An 11,029-nucleotide genomic window follows, 5' to 3' on the forward strand; every position below is an offset into this window, starting at 1 on the left:
TTACATAAGAACATGGCTCATGCTGAAATTTCGAGCCTCACACAGAAAACGACTACTCAGGTTTGGGGGTCGCGTTGGCAGCCTTGTCCTTTCCCCAGAGCTCGAACGAGTAGTTGTCAAAACCTGAAATGAAACACCGTGTCCAATTAGAGCAAAGAACTTGGCGAACTGTGTGAGGAACACAGAAATGCTCATTATAGCTGTTAGTATGGAGTAGTTAGTACTCGATCAGTGGATCTGCTTAGTTTAACCCTAAACAGTACACCTGGGGTCCGCGCGGACCCCAGCACTATATATTCTGTAATATCTTTTTTGTTTCTAAAGATTTTTTTCTGAAATTTTTGGTAATTGTCACCCACAAAGTTGTCTCTCAATACAGTGCAGAAAACTCCGTTTCTACCATTTATAAAAAAAATTATATCTGATTTTCTTTTGGGGTCCGCGCGGACCCCAGCCGGCTTTCGATCATAATGGATACACTGGCGTTCTTATACATTACCTTATTTCCGTTTTTATATGTTTTTATGCACTCATCGTATGTCTACAAAGTTTTCAGAGAATGGTGTAGTAATAGAATTAAATTTTAATAACTTTGGTGTAATAATGACGTCATATGACGTCAGAGCTAATAATATAGTCCGCCATATTGGATTTTGACCAATGACGTCATCAAATTAGCATATTCTATGCATATTAAATGATTTAACTTATATTTAATTATGTAAGATGTTATTAATGTTGGAAAAGAAGTGTAATTTTATATAAAACTCAGAAATTTTTTATGTTAAAACCAAAATTACTTCTATTTTCAAAAAAACTACCCGTTGCCATGGCAACACAAAAAAACATCAACTTACTAGTATTAAACTAATATGAACTTTTTTCCAGAGACATTTTAGGAAAGGTCTCCAAATTTGATACTTCTAGCTTAAGCCGTTTAGCCGCTATCTGAGATCAAAGTTGGGCCTCAAAAGCCCCTTCAGTCTGAAATGGGTTTAAAAATCGGGTATTTCTTCTTGTCTTCTTTTCTTCACCAAAAAATAGAAAAAGTTCAAAAGGTATGATTTTTGTATGTAATGTGGACACAGAGGTTCCCACATCAGTTTGCAAAACAATTGAGCTGGTAGCATGTTGATAATTTCTAAAAATTAGCAAAAAACTGTTCTGGGGTCCGCGCGGACCCCAGGTGTACAGATTAATCAGTCCGGGAAGGTGTTCTGTTGAGGGTTAAAATCTGTTACTGAATGACATCATGCAGACAGTCGAGGTCAATTCTAGGATTGAAAACTACGAATGATGCGTCTTTACTACCTCTTCTGTCGACTCGCTGGTTGAATAGGAATTGTTTGAGATAGTATCTACTAACGGATTCTATACAGTGCCTGGGTATCTTACCGACACAATACTTAGCCATGCTTAAAACAGTATCTACCGACAGATTCTGTACAGTGTCTAGATATCTTACCGACACGATCCTCGGCCTGCTCCTTGACGTCACGGCCACGTCTCTTCCTTACCAGGAAGACGGCAGCAACCATCAGGAGGACGCCGGCTATCCCCGCAGCTGTCCCGACAGCGATGCCGGCAGTGGGCACGGCAGAGGCTGTGGAACGACACAGAGACGTCATGTTAATACTTTCTACTGCACAACTGTCTACTGCCCTGACTGCACAATAGTGGAAAGCATCTACACAACTGTCTACTCCCCTGACTGTACACTAGTGGACAGTATCTGCACAACTGTCTACTGTCCTGACTGTACACTAGTGGACAGCATCTACACCACTGTCTACTGTCCTGACTGTACACTAGTGGACAGCATCTACACAACTGTCTACTGTCCTGACTGTACACTAGTAGTCAACATCTGCACAACTGTCTACTCCCTTGACTATACACCAGTGGGCTGTACACTATACCTTGTTTTTCTCCTCTCACAACTTTGAAGGGTCCCTGGCTGATGGTGACTGTCTCGTCCGTTTCGCTCGCACGTCGCACTCGGGCATCGCTCACGTCAGACACAGCGCGCCTGCGTCGCGTAGCGGGGATGCAGCCCTGACTGCACCGCGAGTCTGGGTCGTCCTTGAAGCAGACCACCATGGTGCAGTGGATGTACACCTGGCATGGAGGAAAAACAACATCATGAATCTGGTGCACCGCCATGCTGTTCAAGGGACCCAAACACCAGGGAGTAGCCATGAATATTCCAGTACTTTGTAAAAGGTCTCTTGTCCCAGAAAGCACCGAAATAGAAACAACTAGAGGCTAAACCGTGTACAGACATGAGGAGGCCAAACGCTAGAACTTTGCTTATTCGTAACCCTTTCAGATGCAGGCTAGTCTGCTGGCTTGAAACATCAGAAGGGAGAAGGAAGTCTTTGACACAATTATAGAGGCCAGGAGTCATCAGAACCAAACGCAGGACCTGTGCCGAAAGTAGAACATCCCGTAGAGAGGTCTACAACCACCGAGTTCCAGCACCTAACGCCCACAGGTTATTGATTGATCGATTGATTCATTGATTGACTTATTGGTTGGTTGTTTGATATCAGATTTAAGCCTTACGACAATCGAGAGACCGTCACGATATGTGTTGCACAGCGACAAACTTTAGACATACGATATCAGCACCTTATACCATGGAAATCAACTTTAAGCTGACAGTTAACCCAGCCCAGCACCAGGCCAGAGTTTACACGTCTGTATTTTACCAGGCTGGGATCATCAACGTTGGGGAAGGTGAATGATTGGATGGAGTAGTACGAGGCCATGTCGTTAGACAGTGCATTGTTCAGTTGAAGTGTTGTGTCGATGTCGCACCTATAGGAGAGAAATGACCAGAATATGAACGGTTAAACCATTGGCCCAGACTTCTAACACGTCGGTACTTTTGACGTACGTCACATGAAGAGTAACGTACCCGTCTTGAATGATGTTGACGCTTGGAGAGGCTTCGGGATCGTCACTTGGCGTGGCGAGGCAGTGGAGGGCGAACAGCTCCAGGTTGTTCAGAGGAGAGTTCACGCTCAGTCCGAAGTGTAGCTGGTCAGACGAGCTCACCTAACCGCGGAGAAATAAGGAACATGAATAACAGACGCGTTGCTTTGTGAGGACAGGCTAAGCATGTGGTTATTGTGTTACAACATACATGCATGCAATTATGACAAGCATATGATCTCATAAATGCCAAAAAGAATAAAATAAATACACATCTCATTTCTGAACTCAGTCTGGGCACAACGGCAGTTTGGAGCGTGGCAGACAGTTTGGCAGTGTTTGGAAGAAAGTATCTCACCTGCACAGGGTAGTCGGCTGACTTGTAGGTCTCAGTGAAGTCTGCAGATGGAAACATGTGCATCTCGAAGGTGAACTGGTTTTCCCCGTTCACAACTTTAAAGCTGTACAGATAGAGAACCATGTGGGTGATTAGGCAGATAGCTGATGAGAAATTAACCATTCTATGCTAATGACCCATTCAGAGTGAACGTAATATTACAACAGAAGCTTAATTCTGAACTCGGTATGTTGGATTATCTGTAATATAAAGTTTTAATCAGCATTGCCTTGAGTTTATTCGGAGCTTAACTTCCTTAAAGTTTGCTCCTGCCGTAGTATAGATGATTGCTAGATCCCAGTTCAGACATAGTTCTGCATATAGGGACATAAGTGTCTACCAGCACTTACCTAGAAGGCGGAATGTTGAAGAGGATTGTCCTTTCCTGTGAGACCACAAACTGACGGACGAACTCACACTGGAACCTTTGACTGAAAGTCGCTCCTCTCACAGCGCCGTTATCATGCACGACTGGACTGCCGAAGGCCTCGTTACTGAAGATGAGTTTGTCGTCTGACGACTATGAAAACAAGGAGACATGCAAAGAATCTTACTAAACAAACATCGAGCCTACGTCGATGAAGGTTAGACATCCAGGTAATACGATACGCCAAAAACAGTTACTCAAGCAACTGGATATGATTTTGAAAACGTCAGACGTTTCAGCTAGTATCCACTAGCTTTCGTCAGTGGTTTATAAGCACAACCTATTGATTATAAAACATCGAGCCTGTTTATTCTACCAGGTCATTTGCAGTTGCATGGACCACCTTGTCACTTTTATAGCAATCCCGCCACCGCATCCATGTCTGTTTTCCCTGTGACCGTTCTCTGTATTACAGACGTCTATTTACCTCCTGGGTCGTCCCGCACTCCTGCAGACCGGTCCGAAGAGTCACCTCGGTCTCGGTGTATGTCGCACGGCAGCTGTCGTTCAACAGGTGCATGGTCTCCACATCTACCTCTGTCAGCGCTGCTCTAGGGAAGGTCACGCTCATGTGGTCCTGATGGCAGTCCACGTTCACGATAACTTCAGCTGAAAAATGATCCATGCGTCTGAGTGAGTATATAATATCCATAACAGCCACAGCGCACAGTCAATCAGTCCTTCGTAGAGGGCCTGCCAAGAAAATAACTATATTCGCAATGACCAGGTCTCACATCCATATCAGAAACACATGAGGCGTGTTTTCTGCTGCATTCCATTTCCTTGGGATGAAGACTTTGTAACTACGTGTAAGCCTCCCTCCACTCATGTCATTGCACCGACCTACCTGTTTTCTGTGTCCCACTGATCTCTCCTATTTGCTCGTCGTCCTCTCCAAAAGCAGTCATGGTGAAGTTGTACTCTGTATCCGCCCACAGTCCCCGTACGATGGCCTGGGTGTCGCCCGGTGCTGGCGGGGGAGACAGGTCCTGGTACGAAGCCCCGGCATGGCGGTAACGGAGTCGGTATCGTGTGACGTCAGCAGACGCCGTCCAGGACAGGGTCATTCGGTCCATCTCGATATCGGAGAAGGTCAATCCAGACAAATCTGTAGTGCTACCTGTAAAGTGGTGCAATTTTTTGCACGGGTTAAAGGTTCTCTAATGCTGGATATCTTTAGATCTCCTTCTGTTTCTCCATCCGTTTCTCTACCTGTTTTATCTGTGTAGTTTGTGTCTGCTCTTTTGACTGTATTCTTGCAATTTTAAAATTTGCAATGCTATTTACAAACATAAGTCCATGACTGGTGCTTAAGCAAACATCATTTTGCCATTCCTGCTCAGCTAAAAAAATTCTATTTCCAGTAAACGACTAGTACTAGTCCAACAAGCTCATTTAGCTGCAGAGTTTAGCATAACGCTGGAATAAAGTAAAATGTCGGCGTTAGTTTCTTAACCACATACCTCTCGGACAGGCGCCTTGGTTACAAGACTCGGTCCTGTCTTCAGCCAGTCCTGTCGCTCCGTCCTCCCGCGTACATTGCGCCCCTCCGTTAGCTGGTTCCGGATTGGTGCAGGTTCGGGTTTGGGTCATCACGCCATCACCGCAGGTCACACTGCAGGCACCATCCACCCAGTCGGACCAGCCTCCATCTAATCGACACGTCAGTGGAAAATACAAGAAAGATTCATAATGATGCCTGGAGGATAGAATGACTTAGAAAAACCGTTCAATATATGCGTGTGTCGGAATCCTTGCTGCTAAGAGATGTGAAAGAAGACTCGTCTATACCAGATGAGACGCACAAAATCCAATAGTTGTACTCCGAGATAAAGACTAAAACAAAGGAACTTACCAACAGTTTCACAGGTTGGACCTCCCCATCCCACCTCACACTCACAGGTATAGGAGTCTCCAGTATTGTTGCACACTCCGCCATTCTGGCAAGGGTTGGGGTCACAGTTGTCTGTGGCAACACAGATCAGAAACAGTATGGAGAAAACAACTCTTAAGAATGTTGCATATCTAGCAGCATTTCTCTCTTAAATTCTCTCAAAAAAATGATATACAGAGAGATGTTCTTACCAGTACAGGTGACTCCGTCCCCGGTGTAACCGGCGTTACAGGTACAGGTGAAACTGCCGGCAGTGTTGGTACAGGTGGCGTGAGCGCTACAGTCATCTGTGTTCTCTGCACATTCATCGGCATCTGTGGATAGAAGAAACACAAATTACTAGTACCAAATGAATATATGAATATTAGACTTTGTTTTGCAACCAGTGGAAGTAGTTAAACATATTGACATCAAAATTGATTTACCAGTTTGACAGTTGGTTCCTCCCCATCCCTCCGCACAGTCACAGGTGTAAGACTCTCCAGTATTGTTACACACTCCACCATTCTGGCAAGGGTTGGGGAGGCAGTGGTCTGTGGTAACACAGGTCAGAAACATGTGGGGAAAACGTTTTAATCTGATCTTTCTGGTTATTTCATGCAAGAAAGAAAGGCAGATGGAAAGAAAACAGTAACTCACCAACAATTTCACAATTGCTTCCTCCCCATCCCTCCGCACACTCACAGGTGTAGGACTCTCCCGTATTGTTGCACACTCCGCCATTCTGGCAAGGGTTGGGGTCGCAATGGTCTGGCAACACAATTTAGAAACAGTGAAGGGAAAACGCTTTGAACAACTTTGGACAATGTGGCATATTAAGCAACATTTCTGTTTGGTGAAATGTTTTACTTACAGATTGATATACAGAGAGATGTTCTTACCAGTACAGGTGACTCCGTCCCCGGTGTAACCGGCGTTACAGGTACAGGTAAAACTGCCGGCAGTGTTGGTACAGGTGGCGTGAGCGCTACAGTCATCTGTGTTCTCTGCACATTCATCGGCATCTGTGGATAGAAGAAACACAAATTACAAGTACCAGATGAATATATGAATATTAGACTTTGTTTTGCAACCGGTGGAAGTAGTTAAACATATTGACATCAAAAGTAATTTACCAGTTTCACAGTTGGTTCCTCCCCATCCCTCCGCACACTCACAGGTGTAGGAGTCTCCAGTATTGTTGCACACTCCGCCATTCTGGCAAGGGTTGGGGTCGCAGTGGTCTGTGGTAACACAGGTCAGAAACAGTGTGGGGGAAAGCTATGAACTACCGTCTAGAATGTTGCATGTCTAGCAGCATTTTTCTTTCCAATGTTCTACTCAAAAATATTAAATACAGAGAGATGTTCTTACCTGTACAGCTGACTCCGTCCCCGCTGTAACCGGCGTTACAGGTGCAGTTGTACCCGCCAGGGAAGTTGCTACAGGTGGCGTGAGTGTGGCAGTCATCTGTGTTATCTGCACATTCATCCACATCTGTGGACACAAGCAATACAAATTAACAACGCCAAATGAATGTATTAATCTTAGACGTTGTTTTGCAATCAGTGGAATAAGTTGATACATATTGACAAAAAAAAGTAACGTACCGATTTCACAGGTGGTTCCTCCCCATCCCTCCGCACACTCACAGGTGTAAGACTCTCCAGTATTGTTGCACACTCCACCATTCTGGCAAGGATTGGGGTCACAGTGGTCTGTGGTAACACAGGTCAGAAACAGTGTTCCATATCTAGCAGAATTTACTTTGAAATGTGCTACAGAAAAAATGAGCGAGATGTTCTTACCTGTACAGGTGACTCCGTCCCCGCTGTAACCGGCGTTACAGGTACAGGTGAAACTGTCGATATTGTTGGTACAGGTGGCGTGAGTATAAAACTCAATGGAAGTAAGCGATGCAGATGAAAAGAAAAACCATAACTCACCAACAGTTTCACAGAAGGTTCCTCCCCCATCCCTCCGCACAGTCACAGGTGTAGGAGTCTCCCGTATTGTTGCACACTCCGCCATTCTGGCAAGGGTTGGGGTCGCAGTGGTCTGTGGTAACACAAGTAAGAAACAGTGTGGGGAGAGGCTTTGAACAACTCTGAACAATGTTGCATATTAAGCAACATTTCTGTTGGTGGAATGTTTTACTTACAAATTGATGTACAGTGAGATGTTCCTACCTGTACAGCTGACTCCGTCCCCGCTGTACCCGGCGTTACAGGTACAGGTGAACCCACCGACAATGTTGGTACAGCTGGCATCAGCGCTGCAGTTCGCGGTGCCATTTTTACATTCATCGATATCTGTGGACACAAGCAACACAAACAAGAGTGCCGCGATTTTATAAAAACACAAACATACACACACACGACACTCAAACACACACACACACACACACACACACACACACACACAAACACATAAAAACACACACACACACACACACACACACACACACAAACAAACAAACGCTACTGCAGACAATACAAAATCTTAAACACGGCTTCAGTAGTTATACCGCCTACCAACCCATAGTCACTCAACCGTTGCCAAATCGAAAACATAACCTTCTGGCAAAGATAACTAAATCGAGACTTTAAAATGATGTGGGACTCAATAAAGGTAATGTATTTACGTACTCTGACAGTACAATGTTTTACTGTTGCACAGTGAGATGTTCTTACCTGTACAGGTGACTCCGTCCCCGCTGTAACCGGCGTTACAGGTACAGGTGAAACTGCCGACATTGTTGGTACAAGTGGCGTGAGGGTCGCAGTTGTGTGTGTTATCCATGCATTCATCCACATCTGTGGACACAAGCAACACAAATTACCAGCGCCAAATAAATCTATGAACCTCGGTTTCGTAATAGGGATTGGAATAAAAGTAACTGATACAGATTGAAAAAAAATATAATATTATATAATTTACCAGTTTCACAGTTGGGTCCTCCCCATCCCTCCGCACACTCACAGGTGTAGGACACTCCAGTATTGTTGCACACTCCGCCATTCTGGCAAGGGTTGGGGTCGCAGTGGTCTGTGGCAACACATGTCAAATGGGAAAGGCTAAGGTTGAATAACTCCAATATTGCATACCTAGCAGCATTTATCTTGGAATGATCTGCTAACAATAATGTACAGCTGATTGTTCTTACCTGTACAGGTGACTCCGTCCCCGCTGTAACCGGCGTTACAGGCACAGGTGAACCCACCGACAGTGTTGGTACAGGTGGCGTGAGCGCTGCAGTTGGCGGTGCCATTTGTACATTCATCCATATCTGTGGACACAAGCAACACAAATTACCAGCGTCAGTTAAATCTGCAAGATTTTGTTGTGTGATATGGAGGTAAATGGAGGTTATGTATGTACTATGTTTTACTGATATTCAGCAAGATGATTTTACCTGTACAGGTGACTCCGTCCCCGCTGTAACCGGCGTTACAGGTACAGGTGAAACTGCCGGCAGTGTTGGTACAGGTGGCGTAAGCGCTACAGTCATCTGTGTTATCTGCACATTCATCGGCATCTGTGGACACAAGCAACACAAATTAACAACGCCAAATGAATGTGTGAATCTTATAGACGCTGTTTTGCACTTGGTGGAAGAAGTTGATACAGATTGACAGGTAACATTAACTTACCGATTTCACAGGTGGTTCCTCCCCAACCCTCCGCACAGTCACAGGTGTAAGACTCTCCAGTATTGTTGCACACTCCACCATTCTGGCAAGGGTTGGGGTCGCAGTGGTCTGTGGTATTACACAGGTCAGAAACAGTGTGGGGTAAACTTTGAACAACCTTTAGAACATTGTATATCTAGCAGCATTTTTCTTGAAATGTTTTACTCAAATATTGAAGTACAGAGAGATGTTCTTACCTGTACAGTCGACTCCGTCCCCGCTGTAGCCGGCGTTACAGGTACAGTTGAATCCACCGTCAGTGTTGGTACAGGTGGCGTGAGTGTCGCAGTTGTGCGTGTTATCCGTGCATTCATTTACATCTGTGAACAACATTAAATTGAGTCAGAATCCTTACATGTCAATCCAAATAACATCAGGTTTTTCGTCGTACAAAACTTGATATCTATCAGCATCTTTTTAAAGTATCTACCAAAAAATGATGCACATCGAGATGTTCTTACCTGTACAGGTCACTCCGTCCCCGCTGTAACCGGCGTTACAGGTACAGGTGAACCAGCCGTCAGTGTTGTTACAGGTGGCTTGACTGTCGCAGTTGTGTGTGGCAGCATTACTACATTCATCCACATCTGTTGATACAAGCAATGAAAATTATCAGCGTGAACCAAATCTGGGAGATTTTGTTTTGTAATATGGAATTCAATGAAGGTGATGACAGTTTTACTGATGTACAGAGAGATGTTCTTACCTGTACAGGTGTTTCCGTCCCCGCTGTAACCGGCGTTACAGGTACAGGTGAAACCTCCGGCAGTGTTGGTACAGGTTGCCTGAGAGTGACAATTGTGCGTGCCAGCATCGCATTCATGGACATCTGTCGACACATACAACACAAATTACCAGCTCGAATTGAATCCTTGAGATTTGTCTCGTGTCATGAAACTCTATAGAGGTGATGTATTCAAGCTAACTGTTTAATTTTTACCTGACGTGCATTCGATTGTTCTTACCTGTACAGGTGACTCCGTTCCCGCTGTATCCGGTCCTACAGGCACATCTGAAACTGCCGTCGAGTGTTGGTACAGGTGGCTAGAGAGTGACAGTTGTGCCTGCCAGTAGTACATTCATTGATGTCTGTGGACACAAACAACACAAATTACCAGAGTCAATCAAATCTTTGAGATTTCCCTTTGTGATATGGAACTCAATCAAAGTTCACCTATAAATTGATGTATATATTAGTGAGATGTTCTTACCTGTACAGGTGACCCCGTTCCCGCTGTATCCAGCCCTACAGGTACAGGTGAAACTGCCGGCAGTGTTGGTACAGGTTGCCAAAGAGTGGCAGTTGTGCGTGCCAGTAGTACACTCATCGACATCTGTGGACACAAGCAACACAAATTACCAGCGCCAACTACATCTAGGAAACTTTTTTCTAATATGAAACTCAATGGAAGTAATTGATACAGATTTGATGAAAAAGTAACTTACCAGTTTGACAGTTGGTACCTTCCCATCCATCCGCACAGCTACAAGTGTACGACAGTCCATTTCTGGTGCACACTCCACCATTACGGCAAGGGTTGGGGTAGCAGGGACCTGTGGAAACACAGGTCAGAAACAGTGTGGGGAAAACGGTATAAGCTGACACCTGTGGTAATTCAGTATGTCTAGTACATCGAAAACATACATTCTCACAACAATATACGCCTTTTTAAAAAATCTCCTCAGCATCATGGACAATCTAG

General features: G+C 44.7%; 1 protein-coding gene across 1 annotated transcript in view; it reads right to left on the reverse strand.

Annotated features, from left to right (window-relative positions):
- Positions 1 to 12: 12 nt before the first annotated feature.
- Positions 13 to 11,029, reverse strand: part of LOC109464004 (neurogenic locus notch homolog protein 3-like) — a 25,746-nt gene continuing 14,729 nt past the window's right edge. Inside the window, exons 13-34 of the mRNA XM_019760924.1 lie at positions 10,538 to 10,660; positions 9,827 to 9,913; positions 9,524 to 9,646; positions 9,288 to 9,395; positions 9,050 to 9,172; positions 8,575 to 8,682; positions 8,328 to 8,450; positions 7,593 to 7,692; positions 7,245 to 7,387; positions 7,009 to 7,131; positions 6,771 to 6,878; positions 6,537 to 6,659; positions 5,847 to 5,969; positions 4,609 to 4,869; positions 4,189 to 4,370; positions 3,685 to 3,854; positions 3,296 to 3,398; positions 2,921 to 3,060; positions 2,712 to 2,820; positions 1,920 to 2,118; positions 1,466 to 1,603; positions 13 to 123 (exon numbers count right to left, since the gene is read on the reverse strand). Coding sequence (XP_019616483.1) covers positions 53 to 123; positions 1,466 to 1,603; positions 1,920 to 2,118; positions 2,712 to 2,820; positions 2,921 to 3,060; positions 3,296 to 3,398; positions 3,685 to 3,854; positions 4,189 to 4,370; positions 4,609 to 4,869; positions 5,847 to 5,969; positions 6,537 to 6,659; positions 6,771 to 6,878; positions 7,009 to 7,131; positions 7,245 to 7,387; positions 7,593 to 7,692; positions 8,328 to 8,450; positions 8,575 to 8,682; positions 9,050 to 9,172; positions 9,288 to 9,395; positions 9,524 to 9,646; positions 9,827 to 9,913; positions 10,538 to 10,660 — 2,888 coding nt within the window. The 3' untranslated portion in view covers positions 13 to 52. The remainder of the gene's footprint in view (positions 124 to 1,465; positions 1,604 to 1,919; positions 2,119 to 2,711; positions 2,821 to 2,920; positions 3,061 to 3,295; positions 3,399 to 3,684; positions 3,855 to 4,188; positions 4,371 to 4,608; positions 4,870 to 5,846; positions 5,970 to 6,536; positions 6,660 to 6,770; positions 6,879 to 7,008; positions 7,132 to 7,244; positions 7,388 to 7,592; positions 7,693 to 8,327; positions 8,451 to 8,574; positions 8,683 to 9,049; positions 9,173 to 9,287; positions 9,396 to 9,523; positions 9,647 to 9,826; positions 9,914 to 10,537; positions 10,661 to 11,029) is intronic.

Source organism: Branchiostoma belcheri, unplaced genomic scaffold, assembly GCF_001625305.1.
Source record: "Branchiostoma belcheri isolate BF01 breed outbred unplaced genomic scaffold, Haploidv18h27 scaffold130, whole genome shotgun sequence".
In the NCBI taxonomy this organism is placed as follows: domain Eukaryota; kingdom Metazoa; phylum Chordata; class Leptocardii; order Amphioxiformes; family Branchiostomatidae; genus Branchiostoma; species Branchiostoma belcheri.